Below are 25,425 nucleotides of genomic sequence, written 5' to 3'. Positions count from 1 at the left end.
AATTTCCCTTTAAAACAACATGGATTTTTTTAAATTGATCTTAGGCAAGAAATAAAGCCGTTGGTAAACATGACCTGAGCTGCATGTGTCCAAAATATCTGTTCATCTGCTTTTGAACAACAAAACAGGAAAATAAAGTAACTTACTGTTGGGTAATTTTTTCCCAATTAGCAGATAAACAAAGGCCAGCAGGTGACAGAAATGCACATATTGAAAAGGACAGAAATTACTAATGAAATTTCTCAAGCACTGGCACCAAAATGGCTAAATGTCTTGAACAACTCTGATGCAAAAATGTAATTTTCTGATTACATGAAATTGAAAGATATCATCTTTTCAGAGTAAACTGAAATGGATGAAGAGGTCAGGTGATTTTAAGGAATATTACATTAGAAAAAATGGTGACATGCAATTGCACTGAAAAAAAATCCTACACTTAACAGCAGAACTTCTACTCTCAGCACCAAGGCTCATCAGCAGAAAAAGACAGTGACGGAATTATCCTCGGGTTGATAATAGACTATCACTATATGCAGCCACGAGAAGGAAAATGCAGTGCTAGGATGTGTCAGATGATGTACTGCTAAAGATGGAGAAGTATAATGTCTTTGTATGAGGAGCTGGTGAGTACAAGTTGAATCACTGAATTCTAGCAGGTACATGTGGAGAACAGCTGTGAAGATGACCATAAAAATGGAAAGCCTGTAGAGTGACAGAAGTGTTTTGCTTGTTTGCTGAAGATAAAAAAAGGCAAAAAGAAATACTACTTTTATGCTAAAGACAGTGTTGGCACAAAAAAAAAGAATGTGAACAAATGAGAAACAAACTAAGCTGGAAATTAGAAGAAACAGACACAGAAAAAAACCAAACTCTAACTATCTTTAAAATGTATCTGAAAGGATTAAAGGATGATGCTACTTGCAAGAGTTAGGAATTTGATTCAGTGACCCTTTCCAGCCCTTTGTGGCCTTCCAGAATACATCTTTCACTGAAGCATCTAACACCAAAGGAGACAAGCCACATCCAGTGCATAACAGGAGATATAAAATTAAGGTCAGTCACATTTTAAAAATGAAAGGCCTACCATTGAACTACAGCTATATTTTGAAACATTTTTTTTTCAGTAACTGCAAATTGATTCATCCACAAAGCATGATTCAGATTTCTTTGGAAAGAAACGTCATGCATTTTTATCCAAGCCCTTCATGTTTAATATAAAATATTTTATCATATTTTATTACTTTAGGTATCACTGAAAAATGGATCAGCTGATGAAGCCAAATATAAACTCTATGAGTCAACATTAATTCATTTAAAGACATAATTCAATACATATTTTAACGTCCTAAGTGTCTATGCCTTAATTTCAAGCACACAGAGTATAAAAGATTTGATTAATATTTTCCTCCTGATTTCAGCAGTGTAAAATGAAAGTGCATACTCTGAGACCTTCAATTTCTGCACTGTCAGAGAAAGTGAGCTTTTCCCAGCTCTAAATAGCAATTTGAATGTACTGCTTCATACCATTAACATACCATTAATATGAAGAACTACTATGTGTGATTTACCCACCAACATGTTTAATTTTGTGAGTTACTTCTGGTAATTTGGAAATGCTGATTTATGTTTTTCTAGTCTTTGGAGTTAAAAAGAAAACAAAATATTGATAACTGTTCCTGAAAAAATTATGGATTTAGGAAAGAAGTCAAATCTTCCTAATGTATTTTGTGTTTTGGACACAAATTTAAAACACATGTTGTCACTTTTCAGTCAAACAGGAGTTTACTGTGCTGGCAGATATTATCTTTGCAGATGTGTTCATCATTGAGCAAGGCATTTTCGGTACTATGTTTTTTGTAACATCTTTGCTCAACAATAAACTTCTGCCTTTGGATTGCTGTTTTTCAGAAGAGAGTCCTTTTGATTCTGGTGATTTCACTTAGGGGATCTCCCACGTTGTGATCCTTAATATGACATGTATGGGTTCATTTTCTGGATCCAGTCTGAGTGTGAAGCGTTACTTCTATGAGATTTCTACTTACATCTTAAAAAATGTCTTAGGGGAAGTCATCTCATGAGAGTTTTGCTATATGGGGGTGTCATGGGTTAGCAAGCATAGTCTCGGAAGTGATGTTCTTGCAAAGGGGTGCTTACAGCTTCCTCTGTGACCTGACAGAACCTATCAGCTGGCCAGTTTGAATATGGACAATTCTTTAAGCCACTTAAAGTTGTGACCGCCTCTGTGATCCACACTTAAGAACAGACTAACCCCAGGCAGAGCTCTCTCTCGTTTCCAGCACTGGCACAGGTGGCTGCGGGCCCCGTGCGGGGGCTGGCAGGCCCGGCCCAGGCCCTGCTTGGGCCAGGCCGGGCTGGGCCACGGCCATCCTGGAGCCGATGGGCCCTGTTCCACCTGCGGAACAACCTCCCCCCCCACAGCCCTGCTCTGTGCAGCCGGAGCAGCCCGGCTCCCCCTCTCCAGTGCGGCCAAGATTCAGCTGAAGCTTCCCTGCTGTCCAGCAAAAGATCGTGTGACCAACAGCGATAAGCGAAATTCCAGCTGCGGGGCCTGGGTGAGATTAACCCTTTTAGTGCTGTGAGGAGCTGAAAACCTGAGGGAGAAGAAAGAGGAGATGCTTAAAGTTGAAATTCTGTTGTAAAGCTATGCTGTATCAGAGTACCTGTTGTAATTTCATGAAGGCATGGGGGGTGGAGCGTTCAACTTGTACTTGTGAGCAAAAGCACCTGTGCTGAGATAGGCAGATGCTGAAGCAGCTGTAATTTGATGAGAAGTTTGAACAGGGAGAGGTGGAAGCGATGAGGACTTTTGCTCCAAATGGAAAAGGAGAAGACCTCAGTTCCTAGAGATGCTCCCAGAGATAGTCCTAGAGATGAAGATGAGGAGGACCCTTTGCTCCCAGGGAAGGAGGAGGGCCGCTATTCTTAGAGACGAAATGCTCCCAGAGATGAGTGAAGAGAACTTTTGTTTCTGAACGGCTCAACATTAAAATTGTACCCCAGTAATTCAAGAGTGGACCCTCGAAAGCAGTTGTGGGAAAAGCTGCAAGTCGGGGGAAGGGACTCACATGCGAGCAGAGAACCAACCAGGTGGCTGTCTCGTTGTGATAATGTGTTCATAGCATGGACAAGAGAGACTCCTCTTCCTAAATGGACTGAACAAGGTTATTATGGAAGTGGTAAACAGACTGAACATCTCAAGGGTTGTCTTTTTACATTGTCAGTGGGAGAAGGGAGAAAGGTGGGGGGGAGGAGAAGTGTTCTGAAGGTGTGGTATGATTTTTTTTCTTCTTTTAGGTCTGTTAATAAACTTCTTTATATTCTTTCAAATTTGTTGCCTGCTTTGCGTTTCTCCTAATTCTTATCTCACAGAAGGTAAACAGTAATGAGTACTTTGGACCAAACCACTACAGGGGGTGAAATCTTTCAAGCATAGGCAGTACCATTTTGACACTGTTAATTCTAAACTTGCAATGAAGCTGGTTTATGGTCTTAAATTTCATTAAAACTCAAAATAGTTTCCTTCCCATGAACCATGTTTCTCCTTATTGAAGAAATCCTTTATTTAACTAACAATAAATTACTATTAGAAGCACAGTGCAGTAGGTCAAGGGGTCCAGATTAGCAATGTAGAGTGAGGGGCTACAAAATATTAAATTGCGTCCTTCCACAATTCAATATAATCAACTTTTCCAAGAAAGTGTCAAAGGAAGCTGAAAAACATACATTATCTACTTTCCAAATTGAAGCTTCTAAGGGAATGGCTCTGCTATTTCTCTGATAAGGTCTTACAATAAGCTGATTACATTCCTGACCAAGTCAACAAAATCATATTTCTACATTTATGATGGTTTGACCAGAATTGACAAAAAGGGAAGTAATTTTACAGGAAAATTAGGCATGAAAATCTGTACACTGTGTGTCTGACTCCTTTTAAAGATGTGCTGCATGCAGAAAGAATATTTTGTGCAATTTATTTCATCACAATAAAAAGTCTCTGCATTTGTGTTCCAATTGTCATTGCAATGAATTGAGGGTAGAAACCTAACAAAGGTCAAAATGTCAGCCCATGTTTTTAGTGATGCATCTTGCAGCTCTTCCTTCAGTTAAAGACCTGGATCCAAGGATGATCTTGTCACCTGGAGCTCTTAGACTGACACTTTTAGAATTCAGACCACACCTGAATACATAGATCAGGATGTTTTCACTGGGGCATAACACTGCCTGTTTGGATCTGGACACTCCTGATTGCACTTCCATTAAATAATTTACAGGTTCTCCAATATTTGCTGTATTATGCAGGCAGTGTTTTGGAAATCTTATAGCAAGTGTCTGGGGATACTTGAACAAAGGTTGAATCCTATAATCTATGCTATGCATTACTTAAGTCCTGACACAGTACTACAAAATATTTTTTGAAATGCAGAAGAAATAAAGCAAATTTTGCATGAGTTCTGAGGAATAAATATCTATATGTTGATGTAATATTCTCTGTCTCATTCACTACAATGGAAATTCAGATTTCTGCATGAGAGCTTTTCTTGTCATCTGTTGGGATACTAAGATCCTCAGCTCTCTAGAAGAATTTTATAGTTATTCTTGTTCTGGACAAGGAGAAAAATAAATAAAAAACTTATCTGAAAATGATCTCTCTTTTCATGGCAAAGTGAGTCAAAAAAGCCCATCCTTATTAGAGCATACTTTAGGACAATTAGTGATTTGACTGCACCGATACTACAAATATTTATATAGCTAAAACAACGGTAAATGATGAACAAATGAGATCTAACTAAAGCTTTGATTCACTTTGTGAAAACCCAAAGATTCAAGGACTGAAAAGGATTAACAAAATAATTTAAGTTCTAAGTTTTCTGAAGTGAAGATCTTGAGCTGTATACTTTCTTTTAAAATAATAGAAGAAAACACAATTTGTTACTTAAAGTATTGAGGAAGAGGTTACTTCAAGGTTTGTATGAAAATGTCTAGACTCATGATCATTCTCCAGAGAACAAAGGAAGCATTGCTACTCTGAGCTGCTACTCTTAGGGTCTGAGTGAGCTTCATAATACGACATCTAAATTTAGATGTCTTCCTGTGTGTTAGGCATCAAAGCTCCTGTTAGTGGTAATGGACATCCCACCCATTCATTCCCTGGAGACTTGTGAGTGATTTAACTGTACAAGCTACAGAGCCTCTCATTGTCAGAAAATCATCCTCCCCAAGGAATGTCTTGAGCTCCTTGTTCCTGAGTGTACAACATTATCTTTAGCTGTGTTTACCACATGTCCATTTTTTCAGTCACATGCATTTACACGTTTATTTCATGCTTTCCTTCAATGTCTCTGATATCATCAGGTCATACAATAGGATCAAGAATGGATCCTAGTGGGCTCACTAGAGGTCCACCTTCTTTATTAGATACTAGCATGTGAGATTTGAATATGTTATTCACACAGAGTATTTGACTGGGTCCTGTTGATGCCATAATTAACTCCTCTGGCAGTAAGATGTACTGTTGATGGATTCAATTATTTCACGGTTGTATGTAAGACAGCATGATGTTTTGCTGGCCACTCTAGTACTGCAAAAGACTTATTGAAGTTCCTTCATTCTTTCTAATATCTGATCCCTACCTGATCTTTCTCTTCCTCTTCCAGTGACGCTTCCAAGGACAGTATCACTCCACATAAGGGGCAGGGGAAGACGGGTGGGTGCTGAAAGATGCACGAAGAGGAAGATGAAGTTCCCAGGACATACTATGGAGTGGGGAGCTTGGTGAGCTTGGAGGAGGGAATGCCTATTTTTCATCAGCTTTTCTAAGGCAAACTCACTAAAAAAGGGTTAAATAACCCCAAGTTGCCAATCCTGTTTTGAACTTCCTTTAAAACAGAGAAAGACACTGTGCCTCTTTCTACACTCACAGGAATGTGGTAAAAAAAAGTACACATAACCCAACCTCCCGTGGCCCCCCCAGTCCACCCCCACCAGCTTACATACAACCCTCAAGTCTCCACAGAAATCAATGTGCTTCTGTCTGTCTATAACAGGATTATTATCTTTGTTTTATTACCAGCTATTCACAAGATCTCATGGTGTATGAGCAGTCAGGTTGAGAGGAGATTTTAAACAGGCTTTTTCTGAGGCCAAGGGAGCAGGTAAAATGTTGAAAGAATTTTCTTCAAAAGTGTTATGAGTGTGCTCCTTGACTTGCAGGAAAGGCCTGGAAGCTTCGGTAATCAAGCCAGTTTTTCAAGCTAGATTCTGAGGGTAGGAAATGACTGCAATAGGGCTATATAGTGGAAGCTTTCTGTTTGCAGACATTGCTAGGATCATTGTTTCAATAATATTCAACTGATATGAGCAACTCACATTTGGATCCTGAGGAAGAAGCCCCACTTGAAGTGGATCGTGATGCTCCCTTCATGGAGAAAACCCCTTTGCCTCTACGAGTTGTTGTCACAGCCACACGAGGACGTTTGAGTGGAATCACTGCACGGGGCGGTGGGGGGACACGGCCATGGTAATCAAACAACCTAGAAAAGATTAAGTCAGCTGGACTCCATAAAACCTTCTGTGATTTTATGTCATGGAGGCTCTGTCAACTAAATTTGCATGTTATCTTTGATAAAATTACCCTTTGAAACCGTAATCATTTTATATCAAGTCAAATTAGATTTCAAGGACCTATGCACATTAAGTGCCTTATTCAGATTTCAGTCACACACCAGTGCACAGACCAGCTCAGGTTTTTTGTGTGTCATTTAAATGAATGATATATTATGGGACTCCGCTATTTGCCGTATGGAAAATCCATAACTTGCTTTCCACAGGTCCACATCATTTCATTGCTGAAAGCCAACAGCAGTACATTTTGTTGTGACACTTCAGCTCCTTTATTACATGCATGGCTTAAATTCTGGTTTTCTATCTGCTATCTTTAAAGATGTAAAAGTAAAGTACAAAAGAGAACTTTCCTGAAGACAACCATCACCATAAAGAAATATCCTGCAGTTTGTGAAATAAAAAGTCTTTGCATATGTTCTCTTTATTGAAGAATGAATCAGTGTAGAAACACTAAAATACCCAACCATGCTTAATAAATTAAAAAAAAAAAAAAGTTCAAACCAAAACCACTGTAGCAGGCAGATATTCAGGCTTTTACCACTACAGTCAATAAAAGAAACTCTACAACAAAAAGGAGCTATTGTTCCCAAACAGAATAGCCCAATCCTAAAAATACATTTATCAATAGCAAATAACTAAAATGTGTAGAGGGAAATAAAGGCAGTAGAAAAGGTAATCAAAGCCACAGTTATATTTAGAACATAAAAGCTATGGGTTCTGGGTATGATAGGTCAGGAGAAGAAAGAAAATGAAGATTTTCAGTTCAGAGTCTGAAGCAGAGGGATAAGCAACATCCTCATAAAATGTTCTCAAATTTACTTGCAACTAGTAATTATGGAAATTTATAACTGCATGTTTAATTTTCACAGTTGTGAGTACTGTCACCCAGCCAGGCAGATACACATTTGAAAACAGACACACAAGAAACAGTAATTCACTCACCACAGCATCTAACAGTATGCTAAACAGGAAGCAGAGTCAAACTTAAATCTTCTAACCCATTTTCTGGCAAGTACATACCTAGTGCTTAAATCAAACCACAGTTCTGTCTGTACTCTAATCCTACAGACAATGTAACCATCTCCTTCCTTTTCCATAGCTGTTTACAAAATGTGTCACAGAGGTCCTGTCACACTCACTGACTGTGAACTCCATGGCCTCAAATATTCCCACAAATGAGCAGTTTCTAGTCATGGTGAGCATAAGTAAAGAATTGTGTTTGAAGATGAAAACGAAACCATTTTTTTTCTACTTTTAACATAAATATTAGTGTTTATTGCCACTCATCATTTATCGTATTAGATAAACTGCAGGTTGGTCACAAACTCCTTTTTGATGTTACTGGATAAAAATGTTCCTGAAGAGCTGTAAGCTGTCATGCAAAAGTTCAATATGTGATTATTACTCCACAGGTGATTTTTTTCTAGCTTCCAATGGTTTGTGTTTACATAACAGAGTGAAATATGAAACTATGCTTCCTTTTCTCAAAATATATAAAAGAACTGTTATCTAAGTGATTGTGGATCTCTTATCTCTGGATATCTGGGATTCTCTTCTTCTTCTTCCTGTTGTCTATCTATTCCTACTTTTGTTTACGAAATTATGCAAAGCTTTTGGGCTTGATTTTTTTTTTTATCAAGCTCTATATATTCCAATAATATGTTTTCTTTTAAAAAACAATGCTTCTATTTATAGTTCTGAAGTTCCGTGCCTGTTTTCCTTGTGCTTGTAATATGAAAAATGATAAAGAGAAGTCCTCAGATCCAAAGCAATCTTTTGCCCCAATAATCACTAATGTGTGGACAACTATGCCTTTTCTTTCAGTCACCCTTCTAAATTTACAGTTCTGATCTTGCCAGTGCCCAACAGAAAATGCCCCAAAAGCTCTTAGAGAAGGATAAAATCAAAAGACCTATTTAGTAAGCATACATTTGGTGGTGGTAATTTTCTCTCTGACGTATTCAAATAGTCTTCTGATAGACAATAGAAATAATGCAATGAATAATACATAAAATCAGAACTGACCTGTTTAACTGAAGGACGGGATTCTATTATAAACAAACATTAGAAATTATGTAGGATGTACAAAAATATAAGCACACATACCGATTGTAGAAATCATCTCTGTAGTAATCATAATCAAAGACATAACCACTGTGGAAAAACACAGAAAAACAAGAATGAACTGGCTTACAGGAAAATACACACTGATTAAAACTGTGGTAATATTGGCTTATTCTCAAATTTCAATCCCTTCTTCAAAGTCCTTCCACTTATTTTATACAACCATACAATGTAAATTATGTTTGTCAATGCTATCGTCAGCTATCACTGTATATTTGGAAATGTGAAGTCTGGGGCATGCAGAACAGTGTAAACAGCTGACAGCACATACAGGAAGGATTTAACACAGCGAGACAGCTCTGTAATTAGAGGATCATTATAGTGTAATTCTCTGAGTGATCAAATGAAGTCAGCATTCCAAAACTGACACCCTCTTCTTTTCTGGTCTAACATAGCACCATCAGTGGAGTAGAAAGACAGTTAAATACATGAAAGAGTGGGAAATCAGTGAGAAGGTGAGCTAAGATAGTTACTTTGATTTAGAGAAACATGAAAAGGGTTGGACTGCTTGCTGGTGCTTGAGTCCACCAAATTATTTTCATCAAAAAGAGACAAAGTAAAAGGTTAAGAAAATAAATGCTAAATAAGTGTTACAGGGATGCATTGCCTCTCAGGTTCAGGAAAGAATATATGGACCAATCTGAGAAAGGACAGATACCATCAAGGGAAACAAACACATGCGAAATTGCACAGGTCCAGGAGAAAACTATTTTTGAGCTGTCAATAGCAAAGTCAGTCTCAGACTGATCTTCCTGGTTTTGCATTCCATTAGCAACTTTCTACTTTTGTGTTGAAGAAATAGCAAAGAAGTCTTATCTATCTCATACACCCCCCAAGAAAACCCCCAAACCACCAAACCAACGAGCCAATAAAGGCTCTGCATGGAAAAGTCACAAGGGTTTATAACTCTGCCTAGTTACAGAGATTAGTTACAAATAGTTACAAAAATCTAATTTGCAACTATTTTACAAATAGTTTTGTAACTATTTTACAAATAGTTACAAAAATCTAAGTTTTTCACTGGCCTGATGAGGACAATTATGAATAGTAAAGGTAAGAAGCATGAAGAAAGTATCACAAAAGGAGAAGCTTTAAATGAGAAAGGAAAAAGGTTGAAATGAGAGAGGTAGAAAGGACAAGCCACAGAAGAAAACTTTCCCTGAAAAAAAAGGGAGATTGGAGAATGATAGCGTGATTTAGGTTGGAAAGAACCTTAAAGGCCAGCTACATATTAAAGAAGTTTGTCTTCACAGGGAATGAACTTGTGGATGATTTCTGCTCTTGGACATTGAGCAAAATGGGGTTTTTAGTGTATAACTTGAAGAATGTGTCAAGAATTCTAGCAAAGAAGGTCAGGGCACAATTTCCATCTCTGCCACATCTCTTTCACATGCAAGTGTCCAGTTGAAAGTTGTACTGTCTGCTTGCATAATACTGTAATTGAAGATCATGAGAGTTGCAAACAACTGTGGCCCTTTTTGCAATTTATTTGAGAAAAGTAATCCTAAGATGTATTTCATGTGAAACACTTACTAAATTAAACAGCCCTGAGAGACTAGAACCCAGCAACAGATAAGCTGTGTGTGACAGAGGATGCAAAATATCATTAAATAATAATAGACTGTGTATAGTGATCATGTTTCTGTATCTTAATGCGAAACTAGCAAATTTTTTCTAAACTATATGACAGCTCTTATTTTGTCTTTCATGCCAGTCTGCATGGATCTAAGATGTAACAGGTAGCAAAGCTATTATTTTATTTACAACTATTCACAGCTTCCTAGTGGTTTTATTTAGCTGAATGATTAATAGCTTCAGTAAGCCCATACTTAATATTCAATGTGTGTTTTTAAGTAGAAAATAACAGGTAATTTGAAGAAAAAATATTAAATTTAAAATCCGTGTCACATGAAACCTTTCACCTGGAGTTGAGATTAATTTAATTTGCATAAAGACCAGAAAAATTCACTTTTTCAAGGTTGAAGACCATGAAGTGGGTGAAGAATATTTCACAGGTACCAGTTAGAGTAAGGATATACTTTTCTGTAGTAACTCAGCTCTGGCTCACAGGACAGAATAAGGACTTCTGGCCCCTCGCTGGGTATGAAAATTTTAAGTTGAATTATGATGTTTCATCTGTAATATGTGGAAGAGATTGTAGTGTGAAAACACCAGTACATCTCTCCATCCACAGCCATAATTGTTCCTACTTCTGCATGTCAAGGGACAGACGTAAGATTTGGTCAGTGCTGCAGTATAACACCAAGCAGAAAATTAGCACAGGTAATCACTGGCACTGAGATCGAGGTGACTGCAAGGCTCTTAACCTCTGGAGAGTTATTCCTTAGCAACCCAACAGCCTGTGTAATGGTGGCCACAGGAAATCACTGATACAGTGTTGAATACCAAATACTCAGCAGGTCAGAAGCAGAGAAAGGTTTAAATGAGCCTGTGAACTGGTGGAGTCAGCAGTTTCCTAATGGCACTGTAAACAGGCAGATTACTTCCCCACAAACACATGGCATCTCTACAATATTAACAACAGAACTGCATGCATGATGCTGGCATTAATGTAGTAGATAGTAAAAGACACTGCTTTATGTGTGTCTCACATGAGGCAAAGAAAACTCATCAGTAAAGGGTGCTTCTACTGAGCAAAAGTCATGGTTCCTTTTTCTAACTTAGTATCACAATGACAATCTTGTACAAGCTGTCTTTATTGGTTTCATTTAACACTATATGTATCTTTAAAACTGTGTTTGCCTGAAGAATAAAGGATTCCCCCATGACCATATTTTCAGAGCTGTGATCAAAGTTCCTATGCATGTCAGCAGTTGCATGTGCCAATCAGGCAAATACAGTGTTACGCTTCTGCGTATTTTCAATAAACTTACAGATGTTATTATGTCTTTATATACCTGATGTTGAAAACATATTGCTACTGTGCAATCTTTTTGCATTCTGTATGCAATGCCCACAAAAGTTGTTCATAAACTAATGACCACATCCTGTTTTAAATTAGGTAGTTCCAAACACTAGTGATAAAACTGACTTCTGCGGGGTCATTTAGGAGAGTTAATGCAGGACAGAGCAGAAATACCTTGTGTTATTTTCCTGCCAACAAGAATTTTGTCTTGCACGTAAATCAGCCTTAGCTACTATCTCCTCTTCTTTCCACAGGTACAAAGATATATTTAAATCATAAATGTTGACAAACCGGGCATAATGTATCTTAATTTAATTGACAAAGCTATCACCATTTATACTGTCAGTTGCTTGTCTGTTGTCAGGCCTGAATAAAAATATTAAACACAAAAGCAATATTCCTTAAATCAAACTCTTTTTGGGAAGCACATATCAACCTAATCGTTGAAGCTGGTATTCCAGTCATTTGTAAAATCATTTCTCATGTCATGTGAAAAGAGTATTAGAAATTGTTCCTGTTGAGTGCAAAAGAGAATCAGTCTAAACTGATGTTAAAAAGGAATTCGGTGAGGGTAACTAGATGATTTAGAGAATAAGCATCGAGAGATGGAAAGTTTCCCTGCTAGAAAATCAATCACATGGAAGTTACTTTCATAAGCTGTTGAAAAAAATGGTGGATATTTCAGGACAATTTTCAGTGGATGGTTACTTACACACCCAGACGTGAATTAAATTGGTGGGATGAATCCCACCTTTACTTTAAAGACAACTTAATTTTAGGTAAGGATGAGAGTGCTGATAGAGGTGGAGGGACACTGCTGTTTTGCAGTTCAGGCTGTATATTCTGCAGAGAGAGAGAATATTCTCCAGAGTCTGCTTTTTTGCTGACAGACTTACTGTCAAAAGGCAAATTTTTTCAGTGATTCCTTCAACTAATATATTAGACATTACAGGAAAAAAGAGGGGGATAGAAGAGGAAAAGTAATTGCAGAGAAGTATTTTACATTCATTTTCATAATGAATATATGAAGGCAAATAGGTATAGTTAAAAAGAACAGCTTAACACCAAAATGCCCAATCACTTATCCCAAAATACCAATCAATTGAACATAACCTACTATTTGTATATTTCAATTAAGGATTAAATTGCATAGTAATTTTGTAATGATAAGTTAATAAAGGTTTTGGGTTTTTTTTCCAATTCTGCACATTTATTCAATTAATAAGAGCAAGATATATTTTTTCCTGAGTGGGGAAAAAATAAGGAGTTAAGTTTCAAAATGTGCAACATGGAATGTAATACTGTAAACTGATATATTTTTCTGCAAAACTGAAAAATTTTTTGCAATTTTAATCTGAGGAGGTGCATTTTGTCCAAGGAGGACATGTATACATAAACAAGCTGACTTACAGTACTCCATTTTCCATTAACATATTTTTCTGCAGGCACTAGGCAGAATTTATTTGCAAAATGATTAGGCTCTATTTTTTCTGTCTCTACATATGTCCTTTCTCTACTCTCATCTTTCTTCCAAGAACTCTTATCCCAGTGAAATGTATGTTGGGAAAACTGTTGAACTTGCTGTGCAACCTGAATTTTAGGCAAAACTTGGGCAAATATTCAAAGTTGCATATACACAATCAGGTAATTAAATCACTAAGACATATTCCTGTAGAGGATTAGGCAAAGCTTGTGAAGCAGAGAAGAACAAAGACATTGAGATCAATATTCAGGTTCTGGGGATCAGCTGTTTTCAGAGCTGTTTATGGCAGCCAGACAGACAACGGTGATACAGGCAGAACTAAACCCCAACATATTTTCGGTACAGATAAGTGCTAAGTATTAGAATTCCTCCTAATTAAAACTACTTATTGTGGCTGCAGGTACGGCCTATGCTTAACGATGTTATCCTGATGCTCTTTAGAAACAAAATAGTAGCTTTTTAATGTAAAGATACCTGTGTAAATCTACTTAATATCTCCCTGACCATTCTCCTCCTGTTGCAAAACTATTTTTCTGTCATCTAAAGTAATGTCCAATTATTTATGTTTCCCATGGGAAAATTTCATAGAAAGGCAAAGAGAAAGTTTTCCAGTGACCTAACCATTTCCCAAGGTGTCCTGTAATTTTATAGTCCGACTGGGGAATTCACAATGTCCATATGGTATTTTTTCTTCCTTAGTACAAGAGAAGTGGGTCCTGCCTCTTAAAAATCTGTTTTAAATTCAGTGTATTCAAGGTACTACTGTCAAACTATACTCATCTGATTGATTATCCAATTTGTTAGTAATATTGTATACATTGAAGGAGTGTCATTTGACTCTTGGTTTGACAACTCCACCAGACTGTCATTGGCAGGTGTAGTGATGGGTTTAGTGTTTCCACAGCATTGCACTGAACAGCAGATTAAATTAAAATCACAGTGGTAGCACTGAAGCTGAAAGACTAACTATTTAAGGTTACAAAAACAGATCTCTGAAACTTTATGTACTTTTTAGAAAAGCTGTCTTAGAAGCACTGAATGAAACACAAAAGCATGGTTCACAAAAGATTAATCAAGTACAATGTGACGATGTCAGAGTTCATGTAAAAGAAAAAAATCTGGAAAATTGCATCACATGTTTTCCTCTCCACTTTTCAAACTGTCAAAAGATTTAAATTAAATTTGTGTTCTTATTTACATAAAGTTTACTGATGTAATTTAATTATTTTGGATTGAGCAACTCACGGTTTAAAGCAGCAAAATGGAGACATGAAAGAGACTGAACTTTCAGTGTCCTGAGTACGGCTTGCAAAGTCAAGACATACTGATTGTTTTTCCAAAAGTGTGCTTTGCAAGTGCAGTTACAATATAAATGAAGACACCAGATACTGTGAATCTAAAAAGCATTCTTGTACTCCTATCGCACTGTGCAATAATTTCCATGGTAGATGGATATGGGAAGTGCGTCTGATAAGGAGATTCTTCTATAACCTAGCACAGAACTGGATTCAATTCCAGTCTGGTCAGAGATGAGTGGAAATGGCAGTTGTGCATCACACAACTGGCTGTGTATCCTCTACACCAATGCTATGTTGACTACACTTTCCATGATTTCTGACAAATATTCCTAATACTTCAGTGCTTTGGAAGACCTTGTGTTCATTCACTTTCTGCATACATTGTGAAGAAAACAAGATTTATTTTGCGTAAGGGAACAAAAAGTCACAAACCAATGGAATTCCTAAAATATCGGTGGAAATGCCTTTTGATTTACAGAAAGACATACAAGTGTCACCACTCTGAATTAACTCAATGTAAATCCAGAATAAAGCTGTTGAAATCAAGGGATCGTATTTATTTCTCTTAAACATATGTCTGGATTTTCTCATTATATTTATTCTCATAAGGGAAAGGATTTTTGTCCCAGATGGCTCACTTGAGAGTAGAACGTGGCAAAAAGGACTGGTGGCTTGTCATGATACTGATATTGTGGTTTCCCTATACAGTATTGGACATATGGAAGAGCTGCTGATTTCTTGTCATGCAGGTATGAGGCAAGTATGAATCACCTAGCTGAAAAATTTCTATACATCTTTTCTAATTTACAAGAAGCATTGTTTGACACTGACTAAGAGACCTTTTTCCCCTTAGGGAACCCTCATACTGGTTTCTTTTCCCTACTTTTCTATTGTCTCAGCCAACTCGAGAACTGAGGTTCTGTTCCTGTCTCTTGAGGAATGTCCTTTTTGTGTAGGGTGGGATCTTTCTCAGGTTTCCTCATTCAGTTGTGCTCCTGCCTTCCATGCAGAGTATGGATACTCTCCTGCTTTACTCTGCCTGGCATATTTCTTTACGGTTACCTCCAGATTCTAAGGGCTTGCTCCACTCCCTGGGTCACTGTCAGGAAATCTAACAATATGGGGTATTGATCATTTTCTCTCTCCCTCATTGAAGATTTTTTGAGGAACATATTCAATGTAGAGTTTAACCAGGTTACATTTTTGGTTTCAGGTTGTACGTGATTTTCCTGTGTCTAAACTCGTTTAAAATACAATAGTCACATTTTTTAAATCACATGCTGTAGACTCTCTGAAATATTTTAGTAGCAGAATTGATTGTAAACTAATGATCCACTCTGGCTCCTATATCTTAAAAGAAAAAGAAAATAAAAGAGCCAACCCACAGAAAATTTGGGGGATTCAGTATGTATTTTTTCTTCCTTTTATCTTCTTCCTTGCACTTGCTGGAGGTTACTGTACTTCTCCTGGACACTCCTTCATATTGCTGTTTTAAGCTCCAAGGAACAATTGCAGAGTTTGACATTTTGACAACTTGCTTTCAGCAGATGGGAAAATTTCATTAGATGACTGTTATTGCCTGTTACATAATACTAATACTTGAGCAACCTGGTCTAGTCCAAGCTGCCCCTGCCTGTGGCAGGGGAGATTGGAACTAGACAATCCTTAAGGTCCCTTCCAAGCCAAACCATTCTGTGATTCTATGATTTGCACAAAATAGGGCTCATGGAGCTTTATGCTTCCATTATTGCTATTTTCTGTAATATTCTTCCCTGGATTATGTGGTCACAGTCCCTGACAGATGAGGGCTCTGCTTGCACTGTTATGCATCATGTCTAATAAACATTTAAAGGAAGTTTCAAGTGGTTTACCACTGTGGGAAATGCTCATTAGAAGTTAACAATACAGGCACGCCTTAGACTAAAATTAGTTTTATATAGTCTATTGAATTAAGCTACCAAAAAAGAAAAAGCTACCATTTTTTTGTTTTAAGAAAAACAAAAAAATGCTGAGAATTGCTTCCAGCATCTCTTCCCAAACCACAAGATTCAGTGAAGGAATGAACGCTGTTAAGGTCTCTCTCTCTGACTCCTGCTTCCCACTCTGTTACCTTCTTGCTGAACTCCCCTTGCATGATTTTTGCCTTCTCCCAGCAAAACCACATTACCATTACTCATCCTTATATAATTACATGGCTGGAATTTTACTTTTCTGTGAATGCTCTACGCAGCAGGACAGTTTTATAGCCTATAAAGAATCATCCAGAATATGAAATGCACCTAACTACTGACACCTAGACAAGGTCAGCTTGAAACCAAATCATACTTGATTCCAGATTTAAAGTATAACCATGATTAATATGTGTGTGTATATAAGTGAAAAGATTCATTTTGTGAGGAAGCAAAGCCTTATTCAATAACTCTCAGGTTCCTCCATCCCTCCTAAAGAAATGGGAACATTTTGGCACAATACTGCTATATAAACCACAATAACGAGCTCCAGTTTTGTTTCAATAACTTCACTGTCTCAGAAGGTGTAGCTTCCATTTCCATCCTCTATCCATTTGTACACCAAGAAAGGATAGATCTGCAGTATGAATTAGATTATTTGAGAATGTTTCAGTTTTCCTCCTTCGTATATTGATCCTAATTTCTGTGAAGGTGTTAGCTACTTTCAGATAGCTACTGTTCAGTTCAGAACAAACAGTTCCTGTGAAAAATGCCGTCTTAAAGCTGGTAATTTTTCATTTTGACTATTTGTTGTTCCTTTACTTTCTGTCCCTTGATTTAGATGGCAAGAAAATAAACAAGGCCATATCTAGTAGGTACTTTTTGGTAAATAAGCGCTTCTGGCAAAAGGCATCCAGAATGTTGGTTGAAAAGAAACTCTGTATGAGTCAGCAATGTGTATTCAAAGCCCACAGAGCCAACTGTATTCTAGGCTTCATCAAAAAACACATGACCAGCAGGTGAGGGAGGTGATTCCCCCCTCTATTCTGCTCTCATAGGACCCCATGTGGAGCACTGCATCCAGTTCTGTCGGGGTCTCCTCCCCCCTGCCATGGAGCCCTGGGAGAGGGACCCTGACGGGGGGGAGACACGGGGTTTCCCTGCCCCTGGTCAGCCTCGTTCCCCATTGGTTGGTTTGTGTTTCCCTGTGCAGGCAAAGGACCCTTGGTCCAGTGATTGAGCAGTTCCTGAGCAGAGCTCCGGCCATGCGGCTGGAGAAATAAACAGCTCTGAAACAGCTATCAAGAACCTGTCCGTCATATATATTTCTTTTCCACGGGACTCCTGGTTTGATAAATGCATGTTGCAGTATCCCCACTGTAACAAATGGTGGAGAATTGTGAGCAGAACGATCCCCGATCCCTAAGCGACTGATTTGTGTGAGTAAACCTTAGAAACTTTGGATTCCTCTTCTTGGTTTTGCTTTGCTATTCCATATCTAAACTATGGAGGAACCGTGGGAAGACTCTTGGCTCTCAGAGCCGCATATGGACATTTATCTTAAATGATTCTTGAACAACGATTTGTAAATTTTAGCTTGATTCAAGCTCAAAAAGAACTGAAACACTTCCTGGCATGGTTGTTTAAGAACTTTTTCTATGTTTCTTGGGATTTAATTCTTACCAAGGAGTTTTGGAAGGCCATTTGGACACAGTTAATATTTGAGTCAAAATACATGCTGATGGAAGAATATTTTCGTGAATATTATTTAATTACCGAGACTGTGGAGCAATGTCAGCTGTGTCATGGCAAAGGGAAGCCTGGCGCAGGGACCGTGCGACCCAGGCCACGTGCACCGAGCGCTCTGTGTGCAGCAGCGAGGCAGTTCCCGCGCGCGGGCGGAGCCACGCGAGCCGCAGTGTCGGTGGCGGAGCGAGGAGCAGCGGGAGCGGCGGGACCCAGCAGTGCCCGCCCGGCCCCACGCAGCACATGGTGGAGAGAGCCCCGTGAACGCCCGACCGAGGGGGCGGCGTGCGGGTGGTGGCTGGCGGCGATGGCGGTGGAGCGGAGCCGCGCCCAGCCGAGACGCGCGTTGGAGCAGGGTGCGGGGGAGTCATCGCTCGGGAGCCCGGCCGAGACGTGGGTGCACCGCCTGGCAGCGGCAGCGAAGCTGCGACCAGAGGAGGCGACGCACGGAGAACTGAGCGGCGTGGCCCGGCCCGGCCCGCACAGCCCCGAATGCAACCCTGGGAAGAGCGCGCAGGCACCAGCAGCTCCGAGAATTCCAACATGGGAGCGACCGAAGGAGAGAGCAAAGACGCAGCGAGACAGAAAACAGCAGCCACTCGGAAAAAGGAAAAGATCATAGTAGCTAAGATCTTAGGGATAGTAAAATGGTATAATGTTAAGCAAAATTATGGTTTTATAACAAGGTGTGACAACCAGCAAGACATATTCGTGCATAGAACTGCTATTAAAAATAATAACCCTGAAAAATGCATCCCAAGCTTGGGAGACGGAGAGGTGGTGGAATTCAAAATTATACAAGGTAGAAAAGGGTTACAAGCAGTAGAGGTCACTGGGCCTGATGGTGTTCCTGTAAAAGGCAGTATATATGCCAAAAATCGTAGTCGTCTTAGACAATATCTCCATTGCAAACCCCCCCTACAGTCTCCCTTTCCTAATCCCACCTTTCCCTTTTACCCTATGTCCTATTACCCCCAGTGTATTCCCAATCCGTTTTTTCATCCATGGTTTCCCTCACAAAATCATACCTTTGCCAATTGTTTCCCCAAAAATCCCTTTCCAATGCTGAGTGGGGGATGAAAAGGGGGAGGGAAGAAATTAAACCCTCTCCTGCATCAGTTTCCCCACAAAGCATGCTTGGACAGTCCTGTCCCACTTCTGTCAGCCTTAAGATGTTCCACAGAATCTGTTTGGACATTCAAAGACTCAGGAGGGTGGCTTGTTTTGTTTTGAAACTGTTCTTGTTATGTTTATCCAGTTGTTTTCATTCTCCTTTTATTAAAATAAAACGAGTGAGGTGTCGGGGTCTCCTCCCCCTGCCATGGAGCCCTGGGAGAGGGGCCCTGAGGGCACAGACACGGGGTTTCCCTGCCCCTGCTCAGCCTCGTTCCCATTGGTTGGTTTGTGTTCCCTGCGCGGGCAGAAGGACCCTTGGTCCGGTGACTGGAACAGTTCCTGAGCAGAGCTCCAGCCATGCGGCTGGAGAAATAAACATCTCTCTGAAACAGCTATCAAGAATCTGTCTGTCCATATATATTTCCTTTCCACGGGACTCCTGGTTTGATATATGAGTGTTACAGTATCCCCACTGTAACACAGTTCTGCTGTTTCCAACAAATGAAGGATGTGGACCTGTTGGAGCAAGTCCAGAGGAGGGCCATGAAGATGATCACAGGGCTGGAGCACCCCTCCTGTGAGGACAGTATGAGAGAGTTGGGGCTGTTGAATCTGAAGAAGACACTGGGGAGACCTCAGAGTACACTTCCAGTACCTAAAGGTGCCTACAAGAAGGCTGGAGAGGGACTTTTGACAAAGGCATGTTGCTACATGATAGGACAAAAGGGAGTGGCTTTGAACTGAAAGAGGTTAGATTCAAATTAGATATTAGGAAATTTGCTGTGAGGATGGTAAGACACTGGAATTGGTTTCCCAGAGAAGTTGTGGATGCTTCATCTCTGCAAGTGTTCAAGGCCAGATTGGATGGGGCTTTGAGCAACCTGGTCTAGTGGGTGACCCTAGTTGGAAATAGATGATCTTTAAGGTCCATTCCAACCCAAACCATTCTGTCCTCCTATGAAAATTTGTAACTGTTGGGACTTACAACTACTTTCTGGTGTCTATCTGTGTAGTTATCAAAATGTTTGATAAAAGTAGCTGGCTACAGGATGGCAGCTGATTCAACCTTCCATCCTTACCCTTAAGAATAAAGGCTACAGGATTCAACATTCAAGTGTGGAGAGCTCAGAAAGTTTGTTTGGTTTTGGATTTGGTTTTTGCTGGGGTTTTTCTTTTTGTATACAGGATTAGAGGCAACTGAAAAGAAAAAAAGCCCTCTATATTTGTAGGAAATCCATTTATACTTTTCAAATTAAACAAATGCTTTCACATGAGCAACAGAGTCACTACCATAACAATGTCAACTGTCAGTTGCTGGTCATGCATGACAGATTCACTCTGTTATTTCTACTTCACATTTAAGGCTTATTCTCCAACTTTTAATTACGCTCTAATACGTTGTGAAAGATTTAATTTTATTGAGCAAAACTGATCCTTAAATGATTTCAGAACCAAAGCTGAAGACTTTAGAAATGAAAGAATTTCAAGGACAGCAATCAAACTGTTAGCAATCAAACTCTTATTCTACTATTGGCAAAGCAGAATTTGACCTAATTCCCATTTTTTTTGAGCTACATCAGCAGCACAGTTGTCATAAGCTGTTACACCTGTGCGTACATGTAGAGTGTGTATGGCTGATGTTGAAAAAGTTGCACTTTGGCTTGAAGAATGGTGAGACTTATAAGAATCTGGCCTGAATCTGAGATTAAAAAAATCTCTGAACTCAATGAGTACCTACATAGTGCTTTTGAACTGCAGTTCATAATTAGAACTAAGCAAAAATATCCCCCAAAGAACATGAAACCAAAACAGCCAAAATCAAGACCCTTGAAATTAACATCAGTTTGGGCCAAACAGAGACTATTGAATATGATCATAAATATCTTTGACACAGTCATGCTTCTTTTCAAATAATGTTGCATAAAGGCATTATACCAATGTAGTTGGAAAGTGATTTGTTAACAAGGGCAAATCTCAGACCAAGCTAAATTTGTAGGAAACAATCTATGATACGATTAATTTTACTAATTGAAAGCTTGCCTAATATCAGGACATACTGTGATTTTATTTCAAATTAGGGTTATACCATGGTATGTTAATTCACAGCTGAATGATCCAGCAAAGCAAGATGTGAGTAGTTGTTCCTTAGTATCACACACAAGGCTTTTAACAGAGCAACACTAAAGACAATAACTCCTAGCCTGTAGCTCATTATCTTTTAAAAAATCTTTAACAAACATGAGAGAGACATAGGAAACTTCCAATTTTCTCTGCATAAGCAACGTTTCTTTCTGACGTGCCTCTTTCTGCACTGCCTCCTCTCTTTCTCCTAATTTTACAGTGTAGAAAGCCACACAGACTGGTGTGGAGCAATAACTTTTGAAGCAAGTCCACTGACTGATTGCTACGATCACAGTTGAACAGATCGAACTCCAAAAGAAGTGTCTTTATCAAGGAGCTGCCAATTGTATTTCTGCAGAAGGGTGGGAAGTGGACTGTCAAGTAAAAGCTCACATAGCAGTACTGGCTGTCTTTCTGGGGTTTAGTCTTTTAAGCATACCTTTCTCTTGTAGCTCAAGTGCAAGTAAGATGGTAGGTTAGAGGGATCAGTCTCAAATTTCAGTTTCTGGTGGACAAGATCAAACTGATTTCAAGCACGGAATCAGAGGGATTAGCCATCAGATCCCCTCTGAATATTTGTTTAAGGCCTAGCATGCTAAGAACTTAATGTTAAGAAGAGTTTCAATTGTTACTATTGTACAAAAGTAGTTAGAGAAACACAGGCAGAAGACCAAAGGGTAGACACAGGCTGCCTGATTTGCACAGCATTATAGGGAATTTGAAACTCAAAATATAAAACTTCAGAATTATTATAACTTCCAATATATCTATCAAGGGGAAGATATTGAAATAAAACTTCTTTGTAATGATCTGGAAACTTGTGAAAATAAATGAAGTCTTCCATATGCAACATAAGAAGGATGAAAAACTGTCTCAATTTTCAGATATGTTGTGAGTGGGGAGCTAGGTTTCATGATATCTCTGCACAAGACTGCCACAGTAAGCTCATTCGTACTGAATATTCACAGAAGCCCATATAGACTGCTGGGGCAAGATGTTATGCTGATACCTCAGAAACAGGAAATAGGAATACTGCTAACATAGACCTTTTCAAACACTATTTTCTATAACACATGGGTTAGTCACTGCTTGGGAAAAAACAAGCTAATTTGATGTAAACTGTTTTGTTTCACAGTGAGGGTACATGCCCAGCAGATATTGTCCTTCCTCCTCCCTCCATCTTCATTGTAAGAAAATATCTCCCTTTTTGTTTCGTGTTGTCCTTTTCCCTCAACTTTCCTCTCTATTCTTATGTTCCCAGATTTCTTTTCATTCCTATGATCCCTGAATATTTCAGCCTCCTAAATTTCCTTCAGAAACTTTCTCTTGCACATAATTTTTACCCTCCTCTAGAAAACCTCCGACTATCTTGTACATAGGTGAGTGTACAAATATTCAGTGCTGAGAAATTGTTCATAATTAAATCAACACATAAATTATATGGATATGTATTGTTTTTCTAGAATTGCTAGTGAAAAGGAAGACAGAAATAATAGACAGTTAAAAAAAGGGAAAGGGAAATAGAATAACCAGAAGAGAAAAAGAGGGATCTCATGTTCTTGCCTTTCCCAATAATGAAGTAAATTGTTACTGATATTATTAAGGTCAGAGAGGGAAAAAAGAATTTTTTAAGGTGAATATCTGTTGAGTTTGTTGCAAATGAAAGTTAATTTAGGAACCAGGAATTAGGAAAATAACTTTTTTTGGCTGAATTCATTAGTCTGTTTTCTATGTAATATATATACATATTGTTCTATGTGTGAAAGTGGAAGTGACGTAGAATGAAAAAATCAGGCAAATTGGAAAACCATAAAATAATTAGATTTAGATTGCAGATCAGTAGAAAAAGTATATAATCTAGGATCTTTAAATATTGAGTAATGTCACAAAGCCACTGAAAAATTCAGTCACGGCAATGGACCAAAATTATGAATTCTGTGGCTTTGTAAGCATTTCTTGTGAGAGAGCTTCAAGCAAAAAAAAAAAAAAAAATTATGAATTTATAAAATAGCTGTATTCATGCCTGTTTCAGAGTCTTAAAACAATGGTAAGTAGGCAATTATAGAAAAGCTTAAGCCTTGCAGGTTTTGGAAAATTGGAAGAGAAGTATGTCAGTAATACTACCTGAAAATAAATAGTATAGATTCTCAGAGTCTTCCACAGGTATCCATATGTGCTGTCATCCCCCAAATCCCTCCTGTCTCTCTGTGACTATCCTGAAAGCCTCACCCAGTAAAGAGCCTTTGTGGAACCCTGACATGTACCTCTTGCCTCCAGGCTAAACCTCACAGGTAATCAAAGAGTTTGTTGTTTTAAAGGGTATTCTCTGCAAAAGCAGAAGGTCTGCTACCCCCTGCCTATGTCAGAGAGCCCGAGTGGTTTTAAGCATAAGAAATTACTGCCGAGGTCTAAACAATGAGTTTAAATAATTATCAAGTGTGTTCAGTCCTCCTGTGCTTTTCATGAAAACAGCTCCTGAATACCTGACCTGAATATGAATGAGAGTTACAAGATTATGTTCTGGTTGGTAGTTTTATTGGTGTCATAATAACAGAGCAAAATGAGTCTATTATCTCCTCTTTTTGTATTTTTCCTCTGCTGAAGGGAAATAATTTTTTAGCTCTCTCTCTTTTCAGATGCTGGGTAGGAACAGTGTTTGCTCCTTCTGCTGGTGCTACCTGATAAACAGGATGAAGAAAAAGACTAATGGAATTTGTTACAGAAGATGCTCTCTGGCCACATTCTGTTTCGTGCCTTACAACCTATTGTCCATTAAAAAATCAACAACAAACCAAACCCCCACAAAAACTGACCGTGAATTGAAACAACTGCCATATTTTGGAAGTGGACTGTGTATTATCCTAACAGACCCTGCAAGGACTAGGCTTTTATTTAAACTATCTCACTTCTGCAGGATGGGATCCCTCAGACCAATGTATGAGAGCGGAATTTCCAATAGATTTGCAACATGGCTTGCAGGAAAGAAAATCTGCTAAGCAAGAGGAAGAAATGTGAGCGACAAATTCAAGTTATTTGATGTATCTTAGAACTACTCTTCTGGAAGAAAATTAACGTATTTTACTTTTTGTATTTTAGAAACATTTCCAAGTGCTTCCAAGAATCTGAGCCCACCAAATTTACTCTGTCTTGTAGAAGTACCTATGTTTGAAAGTTACTGTGATTAAGATGTTATTTGGAAAAAGTATGGCTTTTCAGTATTTTCTAGTGTCAAATACTTTCTATAAAGGGAACCTTGGTGAGGAAAGTAGTAGTTCATACAGACCTCTAGTGTTTTCACTAAGAATGTAAAAAAATGCATTAACTAGCGCCAATTTTACTTGTATCTCTCTTCTTTCTTCCATGACAGACAACTATTCATCATTAAATAAATACATACAGCACATTAATTTTCACTTATGTTTCTCTCTGGGCTTTCCACCTAAATTTATACTGCTTATAGCAAACAATCAATAATAAAAAAAAGATTGAAAAATCAGACGATTGAATCTCAGCTGATAACCAGATGTATATAACACATGCATTTTCAAAGACCATCTCACTGAAGAGCTATTGCCTGCTTATCCAGAAATAATCCCATTCTCTGCAGCTGGCAGTAAATGAATCTCTTTTCACTAGACTCAGAAAAAATCAGTTGTTTCTCTTTCACTCTCCCTGTCTCTTCTGTGTTCAACAATATGGGATGTGTTATTAAATGACATCTAACAGAGAAGACAAATATTTTTACACATTTGACAAACTTACTAGCTGCCGTGACAGCATTTTCTGCCACTGCATGTGTTGAAGTTATGTTGATCACATGTTATTATGGAAGTTACATGTAATTATAGTTAGATACCAAAAATAATTAATTCAAATAATTTCTACAGTGCAACAGAGTTATAAAATAATTATGGTGTCTATTCACTATATAATACTATTACAAGGCTTAAAAGATGTTGCATTTTCTATGTGTTACAAATGAGATTTTAATTTTCAGGCTCAGACCAATGACCAATTACA

At 38.5% G+C, this 25,425-nt stretch overlaps 1 protein-coding gene across 9 annotated transcripts in view; it reads right to left on the bottom strand.

Annotated features, from left to right (window-relative positions):
- The window catches only part of RALYL (RALY RNA binding protein like), a 388,415-nt gene that overhangs the window by 29,104 nt on the left and 333,886 nt on the right, over window positions 1-25,425 (bottom strand). For 7 of the 9 annotated variants that reach the window (XM_048329273.1, XM_048329272.1, XM_048329275.1 and 4 more), the window contains 3 exons: window positions 8,749-8,796; window positions 6,388-6,551; window positions 5,652-5,732 (listed from right to left, as the gene is read on the bottom strand). In XM_048329273.1, coding sequence (XP_048185230.1) covers window positions 5,652-5,732; window positions 6,388-6,551; window positions 8,749-8,796 — 293 coding nt within the window. The remainder of the gene's footprint in view (window positions 1-5,651; window positions 5,733-6,387; window positions 6,552-8,748; window positions 8,797-25,425) is intronic. The other 2 variants (XM_048329277.1, XM_048329278.1) reach the window with 1 other exon arrangement.

The sequence above is a fragment of the Corvus hawaiiensis genome, chromosome 26, assembly GCF_020740725.1.
Source record: "Corvus hawaiiensis isolate bCorHaw1 chromosome 26, bCorHaw1.pri.cur, whole genome shotgun sequence".
Classification (NCBI taxonomy): domain Eukaryota; kingdom Metazoa; phylum Chordata; class Aves; order Passeriformes; family Corvidae; genus Corvus; species Corvus hawaiiensis.
The sequence above is the reverse complement of the archived record's forward strand: the minus strand, read 5'-3'. Positions and strand labels throughout refer to the sequence as shown.